Consider the following 18,054-nt stretch of genomic DNA (forward strand, 5'->3'; position numbering starts at 1 on the left):
AAATTGGTCCATGAGGTATTTGATAACTTACGAACAGTTTATCTGTGTCTCTCAAGTCCTTTGTACGACGTAAATATTCTTTGAGGGTTGCGATTACACACAGATTAGGATTTTTGTCAAACGACAATAACTCAATTGGAGCTACATGTTTTCCTTTCTTTGATTGTTTCATCACTGAGTTTATATGAAACACACACTTGTAGCCTGTAAGTTTCATTGACGACAAAGAAAGGGAGTGAATTGTCTGACACCTTTGTCCGGATAAGATAGCAATCAATGTAGCTAACTTGCTTGATAATTCTTTTAAAGTCAATTTTCCCAATGGAATAAGATTCTCTAGATAAGAGAGAACTGTATCTACGTCCCACGTAGCAGAGTATTTAGGGAAAGATGGTCTCAATTCAAAAATCCCCTTTACAAACCGCTTAACCAATCTGTGTTCACCAAAAGTGCCACAGTCTTCTATTTCAAGGTAGCCTGAAAGCGCTGATCTCGCAACACAGATACTACTATAACTTTGTCCAGCAGCAAACAATGTTCCCAGGAAATTTACTGCATTAATTACAGAAGGGTGAACCGAATCAATGCCTCTTTTACTCGCATACATTTTCCACTTTTTGATGTATACGGCATACAGTTTAGCTGTCCCTGTTCTCCAGGATGCGCAGACCACTGAGGCTGCTTGCTGCGAAAGTCCTCTGCTTCTGAGCCTACCCCTGATACTTTGCAAATAAGAATTTGCAGTGTTTTTCTGAGCCGATGCTCCATGTTTGGGTTTGCAGGCATGTGAAGTAGATTGTCCCTTGCTGACACAAGAACTGGCTTCGCTATCAACAGACTCCCTAACCGAGGGAACCAGGGCTGGCTTGGCCAGTATGGAACCACTATCACACCTTGTGCTTTGTCCTTGTTCATCTTTTGTAGTACCCTGGGCAGTAAACAAAAAGGTGGAAAAACATACAATCGCAAACCATACCACGACATGTTAAGTGCGTTGACACTAACCGCTTCTGGATCCGGCCGATATGCTACGTATCTGGGATACTGACAATTAATTCGGGAAGCAAACAAATCTATCTCTGGCTCAAACTCAAGTATTTGAAGAGCGTTGAAGAGTAAATTCGAATTTAGCTTCCACTCAGCATCTAAATTCAGTTTTCTAGATTCTTCATCAGCTTCGACATTCTCTACACCAGGTATGTACGCAGTTGTCACCCAAATGTCTCTATCTACACAGAAATTCCAGATTTCCTTCGTCACAGCATTACAGTTAGCTGAGTGATTAGTTCCCATGTTAGCTATGCATGCCACAGCTGTGGTATTATCGAGCATAAGTCGAATGTGAATACCCCTCTTGTCACTCGCGAAAGCCTTCAAAGCAAACAATGCAGATTGTAGTTCTAACACATTAATGTGCATCTGTTTTTCTGTCTGTGTCCAGTGCCCACCTGTTCTGCCCTCACTACAAGAACAACCCCATCCTGTGAGAGACGCATCTGAATGGATAACAAATTCTGGCTCTCCTGGTGAAACCTCAACCGGGCTATCAGCTACTAGAATGTTATCTCTCCACCATACCATGTCCTGTTTGGCTTCCTCTGAGAAAATCACTTCAGCATCATAGTTTCCATGGTTCTGTTTTAATGCCACAATTTTGTCATTTTCCATGTTTCTGTACCACAGAGCCCCATATTTCACTCCTTGAAAACTAGCCACTGCCATGCCAATCAATTTAGCAAGCTCTCTAATCTTTGATCTCCCTTTGTCCAGTAGACTATTGGCTAATACCACAATCCTGTCCTTCCTTTCTTGAGTCAGCCTCACTGTCATTGTCTCTGAGTTGATTTCAAACCCTAGATACGTAATTTGGTGGGAAGGTCTGATAACTGATTTGGTGGGATGTATGACAAACCCCAGTTTTTGAAACACATCAATTGATGTTTTAACATTTCTGATGCACTCTATCTCAGAATCACCGATCAGCAAAGTGTCGTCTATAAAGATGGTAGAGATAAACCCTAAGCTATGAAGGTGGGCCATAACAGGTTTGAGAATCTTGGTAAACAAACGTGGGCAACACGCCAATCCATTAGGAAAAACCGTAAACTTATACAACTTCCCCTTCCAGAAAAACTTCAGGTACTCTTGTGATTTTTCATTCACATGAACTGAGAAGTAAGCCTCTTTTAAATCCAAAGAAGCAAACCAACAGCACTCTGTCACCAGCGCTAAAGCATGACGTAATGTTTCCATTTTGAAATGATGATACTCAACTGTCTTATTCAAGTTCTTCAGGTTAAGGATAAGTCTAAGCTTATTGTCTTTCTTCGGTCTCACAAAAATAGGTGAGATGTATTCACCCATAGTATGACTGCATTCAACAACTACTCCTTTCCTTATCAGCTCCTCTACTTCTGCGTCAATGGCCAGTGTCTGTTCTTGTGAAAACTTAGGTTGAAAAGTCTCACCACTATGCACAGGCACTTCTGTAAAATCAATGTTTACCCCTTGCACCATACTAAGGACAACCTTGTCTGAAATCAATTTCTCCCACTGTTATTTTCCCTAATTTGTCCTGCTTTAAATTTGTCTTTCAGATCATTGAGTAAACAAAGGGTTTGTTGTAAACTTTCATAAAATGTATTCACCTCAGAAACAGGACGCTGGGCCATGGGCAGCATGATCAGAGTTCTTGTCTACTTTCGGTTGTAGTTCCCGCGCGAGTTTCCTCTTGCCCTGAATGACCCCTGGGGACGGTATGTCGTCATTCCTCTCGCTGACTGAGAGGCGTGGCCTCTTCCTAAAAAAGGCCTGCCTCCTCTCTGGCTGTAAGGCTGGAACCGGTGTGCGCCACCACTGCCCCTGCCTGAAGCCGACTTGTAAGCTTCACGCGCTGTGCGAACCTTTTTGTCAACATCTTCTCCAAACAAGTTGTCAGACCCTACCTCTATCTTTGCATTAGCGATAGAAGCGATGTCCTTTGGCAAGCAGGCTTGTAGTTGGAATCTTCGTCTCTGAGAGAGTTCTAACTGTGCTATACCCAAAAGAGCAATGACGTCACCATTTGCTGCGAGACCCGCGTTTGCCATTATTAGCACTGCTTCTTTGTCCAGATCGCTGGTCGTCTGGTTTGAAATTTCAAGCATGTCTGAATGAAGCTTGTCTGATGCATTTACTAGTGCGGCGGAGGCTTTAGACAGCAGTTTTTGAATGTTGTACAGGCGCATGTCATTTTTCCTTGCATTCCTGTCCACACTCCCTTTGTCAATTAGCTCCTCGTTTAAATGAGGAGCTTTAATTTGCTTGCAATTTTCTGGCACCAAGTGCTTGTCTAGTTTTTCTTGCAATTTCTGGTCTGACATGCGGACAGTGAATCTGTTTTCAACGATTTTTGCCAATTTCTCAGCAACTGGGGCCCCCTCTTTTTCTGCCAGCTCCAGGTCTAATTCCAGTGTGTCCAGAATATCAGGTTTACTTGTGTTACTGTTAGCGTTTTTCACCACCACTTGAAAAACGCTTTCCTCATCTTCCTCCTCGCCCCTGGCGAGCTCATTTTTGTCTTCTTCGCTGACCCTGTCAGCGCAAATGCCAGATATGTTACCGACCCTGTCGGAACTGGCTTCATTCTCGTGTTCAACACTGTCACTCTCTTCTAAGTGATGCATCCTTTTCTCCATACGATCAAATCGTTTCATCAACTCCGAAAACATTTCTTGCACTCCAGAGTTAGCGCCACTACGTGACAAATCTGCGCATTCCTTTTGTTCGCTATCTGACTCATCATGACTGAGATCCGCCATTGTCTTTCCGCTGTAAGCGTGGACGCAAATACCAATGAAAGAAAAACTGTTCACTCACCTAAACCATTGATAAATACAATCCAAAAAAACTGTCACAATACACAAAACAATCCAATCAGCACATTCAAGTGCAGCTTTCCACAAATAGTTACACACACAAGAAGGATGTAAGCGATAATCCAAGAGATAAAATTTATGTCTGGTAGTGAAGCACTGCGTGCGTATTCAGTGAGGCTGCGCATGCGCGTTCTTCTATTCCTTGACGTAAACGTCCTGGCATGTTGAGGTTAAATTTGGGATTTTTGTTGATTTTGAAAGCTGAGTTTCTCCTCTTTCGAATGGTACACTTTATTAAACCAGATTCGCACTATAAATGTCTTTAAAACGATGTTTTATTACCCTATCTTATATTTTTGTTGACTTAAACTTTCAACAATGAGGGGTAATCGATCCATTTTCGGCATCAGATTTCTGAAAGTATCCCTCGCAGGGCCTCACTGTATCGCATATGAATGGAAAGGTTATCGCCTCAACTTTGACCCCAAGTGTGTGCACACTTTGAATTCGACCAATGAAAAGAATTGTAAAGCGATTTTGGCCTGTAAACAAAGGAACAAACACAGCGAGCACCTGACCAACCAGCGTGCTCCTATCAGTTATTGCATAGCAACCTCAGTGTTCCGACGGTTCTGATTGGCCCGCTTCCCATCAAGGGACACAACCGTAACGATTTCCGCGTTTACCCCACGCTTTCCCTTGCAATCAAATCAGCAAACGATCGACATTGCTGCTACGATTGCAAAGCTTTTGAATGAGAATGGCGATACTGATTTTCGAGAATGATTGTCTGCGTGAAGTAATGGAGGACTACTTCGATTCGGAAACTACGAATGCAGAGGAGGAGGAGAGTGATTGGGACGAAGATGACAGCGAGGAAAGTCGTTCAACTCCCCAACCGGCTGAACCCATGTCTGTTTCGGACGAAGAAAACGAGGAGGAGATAGACGAACCTGTTGTTCGGATTGTCGAAGATTCTACCCCTACTGACGGCGTTTGCAACGGCCAGCTTGACCTGGCGATCCAGGAGGCGAGAGATTGGCCGTGCAACTGCAAGATGAAGGCCGATGGCAGCAATGGAAGGCGACACGAGGGGGGGGGGGGGGAGGCTGCGTCGTTCAGTTTACACCGGAGGAGATCAAGGCAATACATATTTCGATCGCCGAGATGAATCGAGGTAAAAATTCTCTCGCGTCATTGTGTTGTGTTTGTTGTTTTTTTATTTTAATTCTTGCAGTTAAAACGTTTCATGCGTCAGTAATGTTTTTTTTATCAGTCAGGGGGAAGGAAGAACAACACCAAGGCCCTTACTTTTGACAATTTTTCTTTCAACGTTACCACTTTTTACCCTCTAAAATATAAAATTTAGCTAGATTTGATAAAAATGATGATTGGAAACTAAAAAGAAAATACTTTACTGTGTTCCTGTAAATGTTCATTACAATAGAAGCATGGTTGCTAAGGAAATATTGTGTTTGATTGTGCTTCTCCTTTGAAGGCTCTTTTCTCAAAATGGCCACCGGGCCCGTTCTATACTTTGAAACCCCATATCTCAGTGAGTTTTGAAGCTACAGGCATAAAACATATCAATTTAAAAGGAATTATGTGAAGAATATGGATATGCTAATAGCTCAATTTGCCCAAAATAGCGGTTGTCCCTGGTTTTGTGAAACTGGGTCATAGGCGAGTCACCAGCGAGGGGTGAATCTGAAACACGTGGACAAGGAGCACGCTTGGAATGTTTGCCTCAATAAAAACAAGAGTATTCATTCTTTCACAACACGACTGAGGTATTTACGGAGCTCGTCTGTTACGTCACTCATTAACAAGTTTTTACTCCACCTTTTAACTCGTTTTGAATAAAAAATCATTTTACAAACCCGTTATTCAAGATATAGAATACAGACTTATAATTCTTACCAAGAAACATCTTAACTACTTTTCATTTTAACGAATTCCACAGAGCATTATCATCTCAACCCCACCCCCTGCCCTCCTCTCCTTATTTTTTTTTTATTTTTTTTGAAAGCGGACAAACACTCAAGTCCTTATTAATGGCTTAAAACCGTAGGACTTTTAATATTAATTTTAAATAAGTTTTTACTTCAGACAGCTGAAAATTGTTATCTCTTCCACCAAGAATATCGCTTTCTACCCAAAAAGGTGGAGGGGGGGGGGGGCAAAGGGGTGGACATCTCTTTAGTATTATCTCCGGCTGTAGATAGGCTTATATAGATTCATTCACTCTCAGGTCCTTACCAGTGGAGAAAATAAACACGGTGTTGTCCCACAGACCAGCCGTTTTCAAAGCCGACGTCAGATTTCCAATGCCTTCGTCCATACACGTCACCATCCCTGAAAACAACATCCCATCCATCGAGAAAAAGAATGTATTCTACATACGTGAGAGAGACCACTCATGAGATAACAATATCGTTCAAACCACACGTGTGTGTATCATGTAAATGAGGTCGAGTCAAACTAGTCTGGCAGGGACCTGCTTTTTCACTGCTTATGATGCCAAAGTCACCAAGACAAACGTCATTATGGAAACAAACTTTTGCGCCTACTGTTTCCCTTGAAAGAGTTTTTAGAACTAACACGTCACGCTACACTTTCTAAAGTGACGTTTCTTTGCTTTGACGTGAAAGATTGCACGAGGCTTTAGAAAAGATCGAGGTTCCAAATACACGTAAGTACATTAAGTAGGATAAAATGAATACTACATGGCTTGGTGTGTCGTACCAGATTTACACTCGTTGCTTTTTTAAATATTGAAAATCTCGATTTCGTTCGCAGTTCAATATTTAAAAAACCAACTCGTGTAAATCTGATCAGACACACCAAGCCATGTAGTATTATCTATACACACAGCCAATCTATTTTATGGATTCCTGACTCACAGTACATTGATAAACGTCATCCAAACTGATATCCTCATACACTTCATGGTCTCTTCGACCTTTACTCAAGTTTAATGGATTTAAGATGAAGTGGAAAACGGTTTAAACAAAACCTTCAGAGCAACATGAAAATGAGTACAATTTTGTTTTAACCACCATGTAGATGTAATTCTTTTAGGTTTCCCAAACAACCATTCACAGGTTTTCTCCACAATCCAAGAATTAAACCAAAAGCAATTATACACAAAAACTGAAACAGATATCGGAGCAAACTGAACTTGTCTGAACGTGTGTCTATCCCACCGTCTCTCTGTGTGTCCGTCATTCAGTCAGTCTGGCAGTCGTTCCGTCGGTGCGTATGTCTGTCGGCTTGTCTCTAAGTCTGTCGGTCCGCCTGTCTGTCGGGTCTGACAGTAAGTCTGTCAGTCGGTCTGTCTGTTTGGCTATCAGCCTGGTTTCTGCTTGTCTGCTCGTCTGTCTGTCTGTTTGTCTGTCCCATCGTCATTCTGTTTGTCTTTTTGTCCGAGTCTGTCTGTCAGTTCATCTGTCTGTCTGTCTGTCACCCTATCTCTAAGTTTCCCTTACATTGTGTCCGTCCGTCTGCATGTCTGTTTGTGTGTCTGTTTGCGTGTGTGTCTGTGTGCCTGTCTGTTGGCTGTACCTGCATACGTTCTCCTCTTTGTGTCCTTTATGTCACGGTATTGCTCCTTGTAGTGTTCGGGGACTTCCAACGGACCGTGCACAGACTGGTAGGCCAGGTACAGGAATAACGGGCTCTGTACAACACACAGTGATGATTAAAACTGTACAATATCGATTGAAAAAGCAACTTACGGGGCAGGATCTTAGGGTGGTTGGTGGAGGAGGGGGTGTCCTGGGTTCTGTAAGTCCCCCAGCCCAACCCCCCTCTCTTCCCCCCAACCGTTACCCTGTAAATATACTCTTTATTTTCAAGGAGAGATCAAAAGTCGCCTTTCAAATGCTAAATTTCAACAGCATATGGGGGAGTCAACCTTTAATCTTTGTGTAAATATTGTTTGATATGAAAAACACTGTTCGCGCTGTGGGAGGAAAGACTGCTACGACGATGACCTCACTGCTCAATGATATAATTATACTTCCCTGCAAGTCTCATAAATCGAGAAATACTTTTTCTGTCTGAAAATAAGCACCACACCATGGATCAACCGACTGACCAACAGCCTGATACTTGAGCGCAAAACTGAGGCAAAAAGCAACATAAACTTCTAGTTTTGATTCCTCCTCAAACGACCTTCACCCTAACGTAACCCTTTCTGACCTTCGTGGAATCATGCGCCATGATGACGTCAGACGCTTTCTGTGTGAAAAGTTGGGCAGAGTAGTGTCCCGTTTCATTGAAAACTGGGTCATACACATACACACACACAGACGCACAAGCTCACACACACACACTCACACACACACACATGCAATTACTTGAAAGCACAGTCTCACACACACACACACACACACTGTTATGTTTTCTCTCATCATTCAGACAACAGGAGACAAGATGAATCTGTCAGTTGCACGTTTACTGTCGCCATTACAAGCCAGACAGGAAGAGGAAGTACTATATGGTTACTTCCCCTAGACTAATGTCCAGAGGGGTGCACGGACAGATGTGCATAATGCAACATCCCCTTTCGTTTAAAAAAAAAATTAACAACATAGGAACGAAAACGAAAATAGAAGGAAAAGAAATAACAAAACGCGATCGAGAGGGAGATAGAAAACGAGACCGAGGACGAAAAACGCGACGCGATTGTCGAACGAGATACGCGACGCGATTGTCGAACGAACGAGATGCGACGCGGTGCATTGTCTGTGTACTCCCAAGGGCACTTCAGTCATTCAGTGTTAATTGTACACAAAGTCTTTCGAACGATTCAATTTGATCTCGCGATTCGAACGGCGTATTGGAATTCGGGAGCTGCATGGTGTAGTTGGAGCTCCGGAACAGGGTTGAGCGGTGGTCGCCGTCGGTGTCCCTGGCAGGCGGACTTTATCTGGTGATGGTGATGGGCGGACTTTGTCAGGCGATGCTGCTGGTAGGCCTGGCTCTGAAGGGGTCGTCTTTGTGGACTTCTGGCTGGAGGAGGGAGTTGAAGCAGGGTTGGGATCAGGGACGGCTGCCGCAGGAGGATTCAGAGTTTGTCGAAGATGTACTCTGTTCCGGCGGTAGAGTGCGCCGTCAGCTTCAACTTCATAGGAGCGGTCGTCCAATCGTCGAGCGACAACTCCTTTTTTCCATTTCTTTTCGCCAAGACGAAAGGGTTGCAGTCTGACGGAGTCACCTTCTTCAAGAGTTGGGAGGTCTTTCGAATGTTTGTCAAAGTTTCTCTTCTGCTTTTTCTGGCTCAGGATCAGCTTGTCCTTTGCTTCGTGGTCGAGTTTGGGCTTTAGGAGCGTCTGAGTGGTGGGGAGGAGTGTTCTTGTACGTCTATTCAGGAATCGTTGTGCAGGGCTGGTTCCCGTCGCCTGGCTGGGAGTGTTTCTGTGGTTCAACAGGGCCAAGAACTGATCTCCATCTTGGTTTTTTCGCAGCAGTGACTTCGCCGTCTTGACGGCCGACTCAGCTTTGCCATTTGCTTTGCTGTTGTATGGGCTTGACGTTCGATGTTCGAAGTCAAGGTCATGCGATAATTTCATGAACTTCTCTGAGGTGAACTGCGGACCGTTGTCGCTGATGAGGACACAGGATGAGCCATAACGAGCGAAATGAGCTTTCAGTTTCTTGATGACCGTGGTCGACGTTGTGTTTTCTAGACGATCGATTTCCCAGAAGTTGCTGAAGTAGTCAACGGTGACGAGGTAGTTTCGACCTTCAAATTCGAACAGATCAACACCAACTTTCTCCCATTGGCGGGATGGGAGGTCATGTGGCATGAGGGACTCGGGTTGATTAGCGCTTTGGAAAGTGCTGCAGACTTCACATGAAGAGATGAAGTGCTTTATGTCTCCTGACATTCCGGGCCAGAACAGGCATTCTCTGGCTCTTTTGAGACAGCCATCGATTCCTGAGTGGGTTGAGTGAACGGCAGTTTTCATTTCATGTCGCATGGAGATGGGAACAACCACACGCTCGCCTTTGAAGATAAGACCGTCTTGAACTGAGATCTCGTCTCGAAAACTGAAGTATGGTGTCAGTTCTGCAGGCAAGTCTTGTTTTTCTTCTGGCCACCCAGTCATGATGACTTTTTTGAGACGTTGCAGTGTTTCGTCGTCATCTGTAGCGTTTTTCAGCTTGTCCAGTCTTTCTTGTCTAATTGGAAGGAAGGCTACCATGTTGACAAGCTCAATGTCTTCTTGTTTGCTTGGAGCGTTGATGTATGCTCGAGATAGGGTGTCGGCCAAGTACATTTCTTTCCCCTTTTTGTAGCGGACGACAATGTCGTAGGCTTGAGCACGGAGCATCATACCTTGTAGACGACGAGGAGCGGCAGAGAGTGGTTTCTGCAGAATGGCCTCCAGTGGCTTGTGGTCACTTTCTATGTGAACGAGTCGTCCAAACGTGTACTGATGAAATTTTTCGAGTGAGAAGACGATCGCCAGCATTTCCTTTTCTATCTGGGCGTATCTTGTCTCAGTTTCCGTCAGAGCACGGCTAGAATACGCTATGGGGCGACCACCTTGCATGAGGACGGCGCCAAGCCCAGTTTGACTTGCGTCGCACTGAATGGTCAAGGGCTTTTGAGGGTTGTAGAAGGAAAGGACAGGGGCTTCTGTGACAAGCTTTTGGACAGTTGTAAAGGCCTTGTCATGAGTGGGTGTCCACGTCCATTCTACATCTTGGCGAGTGAGCTGCCGGATGGGCTCCAGAGTGTCAGACAGTTTTGGTAGGAACTTGGAGAGGTAGTTCACGAATCCACAGAAGCGTCGCACGTCTTCAACGTTCTGAGGTTTCGGCATTTTCAGGACAGCTTCGACCTTTTCAGGGTCGATCTGTAGTCCTTGACTGGTGATCAGGTGCCCGAGGAAGGATATCTCTTTCTTCTGAAATTCGGCCTTTTCCGGGTTGAGTCTCATTCCGAGGGCTTTGCAGCGGTTCAGAAGAGCAGTCAGGTTTCTGTCGTGATCTTCAGTAGCAGACTTTTCATCTTCACCTTCACCATAGACGATGATGTCATCAGAGACTCCGATCACGCCTCGGAGTCCTTCAAGAGCTTGATCAAGACGTTTCTGGAAGAGTTCGCTGCTCACGGAGGTTCCGAAGGGGACGCGTTTCCACCGGTAACGACCAAAGGGAGTTTGGAATGTTGTCAGCAGACTTGATTCTTTGTCGAGGTGGACGTGCCAGTAAGCATTTCTCAAATCGAGTTTGGAGAACACCTTTGCGCCCGAGAGTCTTGGGAGAAGATCTTCCATCACGGGTAACGGGTAGTGTTCTCGCTTGAGGGCCTTGTTGAGGGGGCGCGGATCAATGCAGACGCGCATTTTGCCTGATTTCTTCGTAGCGACCACCATTCGGCTGCACCAACTGGTCGGTTCTTCCACGGGAGCGATGATTTCTTCCTTGGTCAGCTTGTGGAGTTCTGCTTCCACTTTGGATTTCATTGCGTGAGGGACGCGACAAGATGCAGAGATGACAGGCACAGCATTATCTTCAAGTGTGAAGGTTGCAACCCCAGGTAGGCTTCCCTGGCTGTCACTGAAGACATCGCTGTAGTCATGAAGAACGTCAGATTTCTCGTCGACTCTTGAGACGCTTTCAAAGTTGTCATAGTTTACAGTGATGAGTCCCATTTCTTCACTAAGCTTCTTTCCCAGGAGTGGGGTGAGATTCTCTTTGATGACAATGAATTCAGTCTTGTAGTTGTTTCCATTCCTTGGATTCTTGATGCACAGGTCTGTTTTCCCCAGCGGTTTCAAGACAGTTCCGTTGTAGACATAGAGATTTTTCTTGGTTTCTTTCAGAGCAGCATCCTTGGCGTGCCTTGCGGGAATGATATTCACACTTGCACCGCAGTCAACCTGACAGGCGACGGTGTTACCCTGGACGATCATTTTTGCTTTGATGATTTTCTGGGATTGTTCTTGTTGCTTGCTGTGAACAGCTAACAGTTGCTCAGTGTCAGATTCAGAGTCCGAGTCACAGACGTCGATGCTGTGAAGTTTAGTCTTTTTCTTAGCCATGTTTGTGCACTTGAGAGCAAAGTGATTTTTCTTCTGGCACTGCTTGCAGGTCTTACCCCATGCTGGGCACAGTTCTTTCTTCCAGGTGTGAGCTTGGCCACAAAATTTACAGGACGTCAGTTTCGGTCTGTTACGGTCACGGTCACGTTCACGATCACGGTGGCTGACACTGCAGGCTTCAGCACCACTTTCATCCACAGCAGAGACTGAGAGAGATTTGAGTTGTTGGGATGTTGACTCGGCAGCCCGACACATGTGGACACACTTTTCCAGGGTCAACTCGGCTTCCTGCAGCAACTCTTTTCGTGTGGGGCCATCCTGTATTCCAAGAACAATACGGTCGCGAAGTAAAGTATCTTTGAGACATTCACAAAAGTTGCAAGTGTTGGCCAGTGTGCGCAAAGTAGCTATGTAGTCCTCAACATTCTCGTTGGGTTTTTGATCTCTCTTGTTGAAGACATACCTCTCATATGTTTCATTCCTCTTCCCAATGAAATGATCGTCGAAGGCGTCCATGATTTGTTTCACTGTTGGATTGTCATCCAGTTTCAACCCGTTGTAGACAGTAAGGCCTTCTTGGCCCAGAGTGTGCAAGAAAAGAGCTCTCGAGTACGGGACATCATCGTCTTTAAGTCGTGAGACAATGCAGTAGTTCTGCCACATTTGCTTGAAGAGTTTCCACTCTTCACACCCTTTCTTCACATTTAGAGGTGGGGGAGGGTTGACTCTGGCATTGTGGGGACGTTGTGGGTTTGCTGCTGGAGCTTCAGCCATGATAAAGAGTTCAGAGTCTTGTAAATGATGAGATAAACACACTACACGGGAGATCAACTTGAGATCGGGAACTGCTCCCACTTGCACTGAAGATCGATTCAGAGAAGAGAGGGTTTCTACTCACAGTATCGGAGGTCAACATTCAGTCAAAATGTCACTGGATACATGATCTGCCACCCGCTGCCACCATGTTATGTTTTCTCTCATCATTCAGACAACAGGAGACAAGATGAATCTGTCAGTTGCACGTTTACTGTCGCCATTACAAGCCAGACAGGAAGAGGAAGTACTATATGGTTACTTCCCCTAGACTAATGTCCAGAGGGGTGCACGGACAGATGTGCATAATGCAACACACACACACACACACACACACACACACACACATATGCAATTACTTGAAAGCACAGCCTCATACACACACACACATGCATACACACACACATACACACACACATACACCCAGACTCACACATACACACACACGTGCACAAACACACAAGCACACTAGCCGAGGTATGTTTTTTTTGTTTTTTTAAATAGCAGTTTATTGACATTGTTCTGTTATTATAATTTGATTAGTAGAATCGAGTTATATTTTTCGAATACATACTACAGTCTATTTGCTTCAACAAACTATTGACAGTGCTAAGACATAGAAAAAAAGCTAAGACTCTTTGCTTCAACGAACTGTTGACAGTTTAAATTTAGATACAACAGAGTTGAAACACTGTGCTCCAACAAACCGCTTACAGTTTCAGACAGAGACAGGGGCTGACACCCTTTGTTCCTACACACAGTTTTAATCAAGAGAAGCAAGCTGAAACTAATGTGTTGTTGCACACGGTTCTCTCCCTCTTTTGCATTGTGGGCCGCTCATGGCTTCCCTGTCTCATGGAAAGCTGAGTGTCTCACACAGATCTATCCTCTTCAGCAATTTGGGCCAGCACCTGCTTTAAAAGGCGCTCGTCCCGGCCCCGCCTCCGTCTCTCCAGCAGCATGTTGATGGTGTAGAGAAAGGGGTTGAGGGCGGAGTTGAGCGGCAGCACCAGGATGGCCAGACCAACGCTGACCTCCCCTGGCACGGCCACGCCCCTGGCGGCCAGCAGGCCCAGCAGACCAATGGGGAACCAGCACAGGAAGTCGGACAGCGCCACGCTCACCAGGCGGCGAGCGATCCTCAGGTCCGCGGATTTCCTAGAACTGTCCGTGACGGCCACGCTGTTGGTTGGAACATAATGGTATTGATAATGTTCACACATTACAGTCAAGACCATAAGATTTTAACTAGATATCTACAACCTCATCCTCTCAGTTTAATATTGTATAAATGTATATGTTCACATGTCAACGGCATATTTAAGATGGAGAACAATAATTAAGACATGTATCCTCAGTGCTTTTCTCCCTTGAAATTGGTAAGACGGGGTTTTAGTGATCAAGTGTGGACTTCTTTACTTTTTTCCAACCTAATGAAAATACAAGAAACAGACAAATGAGAGTAGAAACGTAAAACCCTGAAGTAAACCAACCATTCAATCGGTATTGTTTTTTTGTTGTTTTTCTCAGTATAATAATCAAAACTGTTACGAAAATCTCCATGACAACAAGTACAATGTTGTAGTTAGTTCTTTTTGGGCCATTTGATGCCATTATGTTGATTGGCATCGTGGCGTAAATGTATACTAATGGTTTGAAAAGTGTCAAATACCTTCCTTCTCGTGCAAACACTAATGCTAATCAATATAAATTCGTCTAGACTTTAACATGTGATAAGTGCATCCTCAAACTTAGCCCCGTACCACACTTAAAGCAGCTGGCTGTTTTATGTGCATACTGGACATATTTTGCAGCATTGTTCGCAGATTTCAAAAAGCGTGAACTAAAACAAAAATTCCAAAGAAAGCAGCGAGACTATTGATACTATTTGACCAGTTGTACGGATTCTTTCGCATGTAAACACCTAAACTTCTTCTTCTTCTTCGTTCATGGGCTTAGACTCCCACGTTCACTTATTGTTTTAGCACGAGTGGATGTTTACGTGTATGACCGTTTTTACCCCGTCATTCCGGCAAGATACGCCGATTTCGGGTGAGACATCTGGGTATTTTCGTGTTTCTATAATCCACCGAACTCTGACATGGATCACAAGATCTTTTCCGTGCGCACTTGGTCTTGTGCTTGCGTGAACACACGAAGGGGGTTAAGTCACTAACATGTATGCACATACGTTGACCTAGGAGATCGGAAAAATCTCCACTCTTAACCTACCAGGCGGCAGCGACCGGGATTCGAACTCACGACCTCCCGATTAGGAGGCCGACGTCTTACCATCACGCCACTACACCCGTCTAAACACCTAAACGAATCTTTTGTGATTAACATGACGGCCTACACGGTAAGGAAGATGACTTAAAACCAACTGACCTGTCTATGCTGTTGGCGCTGATGGCGGCGTAGATTGACGCCTGGCCCACGACGATGAGCATGAAGAGAATAAAGTTGAAGACGATGATGACACTGAAGGCGTACTGCTGGCCGGGGAAGTCTCCGCGAGTGACGGGCAGCGGTATACAGATCCCCGTGCGGCTGTAGAATGACCAGTGTGACGTCACAGGCAGCAGGGGCACGGCGGCCATCACCATGGCAACCAGCCAAACGCCCGTGCACGTGAGGTGGGCAGAGCGAGTGTTGAAGCGCAGCGAGCTTAGCGGGAAGCGCAGCACCAGGAAGCGGTCCAGCGTGATCAGGCAGATGATGAGGGCCGACACCTCGCTGGACACCAGCGACAGGTACCCCGCCACGCCACACACGGCGCTTTGCCTCCACCCCACGTCATCCCACAGGTAGCTACCCCGGTACAGGCGGTCAGCCACCCCGATCACGGCCAAGTACACCCCCATCAGAAAGTCGGAAAGGGACAGGTGGGTGACGAAGACGCTGAAGCCCGACTTGCTGCTCTTGAGGTAGAGCGTTCTGACCACGAAGCAGCCCACGTTGCCCAGCAGGGCCAGGGCGGCGAAGATGGACAAGAAGACTCGGTACAGGTCAGAGCGGAGCAAAGACTCACACGACGACAATTCGTCAAAAGGAGCCCTGCAGTTGGCCAGGTTGAAGCCAGGGGGCAAGGTGGCCTGACAGCACAGCTTGTAGTTGTCAGCGGCCACAGACTGCAGCCGGTCCAGGCCGGAAAGTAGGTCACGCGGAAAGTGGGTCATGGGGCAACCTTCAGTGTCCAGGACGTGGAGAGCGGGAAGTGAGAGCAGGCCTTGTCCGGTGATGCGATCCACTCCGCAGTGAGAGAGATTCAGGGTGTGCAGGCCTGGGAAGATAGCAAACCTCTCCGTGTCCAGTGTGGGCATGTGCACGCCAGATACGTCCAACGTTATCACAGCAGGGAAAGACAGATTTTGAGAATGTGAGTCAAACAAAGACTGGAGCGGGTTTCCAGACAAGAACAGGTGTTGAAGATTGGGCAGTCCGCGAAGATGACCCGCGCTGACGTCATGCAGGCGGTTGTGGCTGAGGTCAAGGCTGCGGAGGTTAGGGAAGGTCAGGTTGTCGACACTCCCAAGGCCGCACCCTGACACGCTCAGGTGGATCAGGAGCGTGTGCTCAATCACCCGTGACGGCGTCAGAGCGCTGCCGCTGGCGTCGAGGTATCTGATGTCTAGGTGAAGCATGTCTGCCGGGAAGGGCGTGTGACAGGCGACACTCAGTCCGTGGCACGTGCACCCTGGTGGGCAGGCGTTAGCACAGAACAGCTCGTCGTCGTCCTGCGGACACTGGTACACGCCGTCGCACACGTGTGTTGGGTGCAAGCAGACACTGGAGCCGCGGCAACGATACAGACCACGACACGACACTCTCCCACACCCCGCCTCGTCCTCTCTACCGGGGCAGTCGTTCACGCCGTTACAGAGGAGGAAGAGGGGCAGGCAGTAGCCGTCGTCCGCACACTGGAAGTGTGTTTCTGGACACGGCGAGGAGGAGCTGTTCGCGTCCAAGGACTGAGACAATGGAGTGATGAGGAAGGGGAACAGGTCCCCCCTTGTGGAGGAGAGAGGGATGAAGTTGACCAGTGCGGGGGAAGGGGGAGTGCGGATGTTCTGCCCATCTTTGAAGGAACACTGCTCTTCGTCTGACCCATCGTGACAGTCCTGCTGGCCGTCACACAGCGCTGACAGAGGCACACACTGCGACACACATAACACATCATGTACCGATTGGACTTTGTATTTCTCTTCTTTGGACCATGTGAGGTTAGAAGCCGACTAAACCTCATATCTAGCAGAAAATGTGCCAAGACTTAGGAACAGAGTGTGACGGGCGGAGTGGCGGGGTGGTAAGACGTCGGCCTCTTGATCGCAAGGTCGTGAGTTCGAATCCCGGCCGCGGCCGCCTGGTGGGTTAAGGGTGGAGATTTTTCCGATCTCCCAGAACAACTTATGTGCAGACCTGCTAGTGCCTTCTCCCCCTTCGTGTGTACACGCAAGCACAAGACCAAGTGCGCACGGAAAAGATCATGTAATCCATGTCCGCGTTCGGTGGGCTGTAGAAACACTAAAATACCCATAATGCTTCCCCCAAAATCGGCGTATGCTGCCTGAATGGCGGGGAAAAAACGGCCATACACGTAAAAACCCACTCATGCAAAAACATTAGTGACCGCGGGAGTTTCAGCCCGTGGACGAAGAAGAAGAAGGAACAGAGTGCGTGTTTATGTGCGTTCAATCGTTAACAGTCATGTGCTGGTGTTGAAGCCAGTCACGTTACCTAAAGGATCCCCTATTTGTTGGAATTACGCCTCTTCCTTATGTGCAAACAGAGTAGAATATCTCAGAGCTATATGTTGTCTGTCCGCCTCCCTCTTTCTGTCTGTCTGTCTGTCTGTTTGTCTGTCTGTCTTTCTGTCTGCCTCTCTCTCTCTCTCCCTCTCTCTCTCTTTCTCTCTCTCTCTCTCTCTATCTTCCTCCCTCTCTCTCTCTCTCTCTCTCTATCTTCCTCCCTCTCTCTCCCCCTCTCTCTCTCTCTCTCTCTCTCTCTCTCTCTCTCTCTCTGTGTCCCCCTCTCTTTTTGCTAACGATTCTCCTCTTCATGCAAGTGGAAAGTTTTTTTGGCTCACGTAAGTGTAGCCTATGCGATGATAAACTTTGTCTGTCTGTGCGTGCGTGCGTATGTATGTATGTATGTATGTGTGTATGTCTGTGGTAGAAACTTTAACATTTCCGAGTCTATGGATTACGTCAGTCTCGGTCAAAAGTGTTCGACGTGTGTGATAGAAACTATTTGAAGACGTCACATTATGACGTAAGAGGGTTAGACGTCACGCAAAGGAATTACTGAAAGTCTCGGTCATTGTT

The 18,054-nt window shown here is 46.4% G+C and overlaps 1 protein-coding gene and 1 long non-coding RNA gene across 2 annotated transcripts; both read right to left on the reverse strand.

The window, feature by feature from the left end:
* Positions 1–6,116: 6,116 nt before the first annotated feature.
* On the reverse strand, positions 6,117–8,151 carry LOC138976201 (uncharacterized). The gene is made up of 3 exons (XR_011458901.1): positions 8,061–8,151; positions 7,422–7,536; positions 6,117–6,212 (listed from the first exon to the last, which is right to left on the reverse strand). It is a non-coding gene; the product is annotated as an uncharacterized lncRNA (long non-coding RNA).
* A 5,009-nt stretch (positions 8,152–13,160) lies between these two features.
* LOC138977219 (G-protein coupled receptor GRL101-like) lies at positions 13,161–17,227 on the reverse strand. Its single transcript, XM_070350124.1, has 3 exons — positions 17,207–17,227; positions 15,119–16,887; positions 13,161–13,912 (listed from the first exon to the last, which is right to left on the reverse strand). Exons 1-3 carry the CDS (start codon positions 17,225–17,227, stop codon positions 13,603–13,605), a joined length of 2,100 nt encoding a protein of 699 aa, XP_070206225.1. The 3' UTR covers positions 13,161–13,602.
* Between the last annotated feature and the right edge of the window lie 827 nt (positions 17,228–18,054).

This window comes from Littorina saxatilis, linkage group LG9 (genome assembly GCF_037325665.1).
Source record: "Littorina saxatilis isolate snail1 linkage group LG9, US_GU_Lsax_2.0, whole genome shotgun sequence".
NCBI lineage: Eukaryota > Metazoa > Mollusca > Gastropoda > Littorinimorpha > Littorinidae > Littorina > Littorina saxatilis.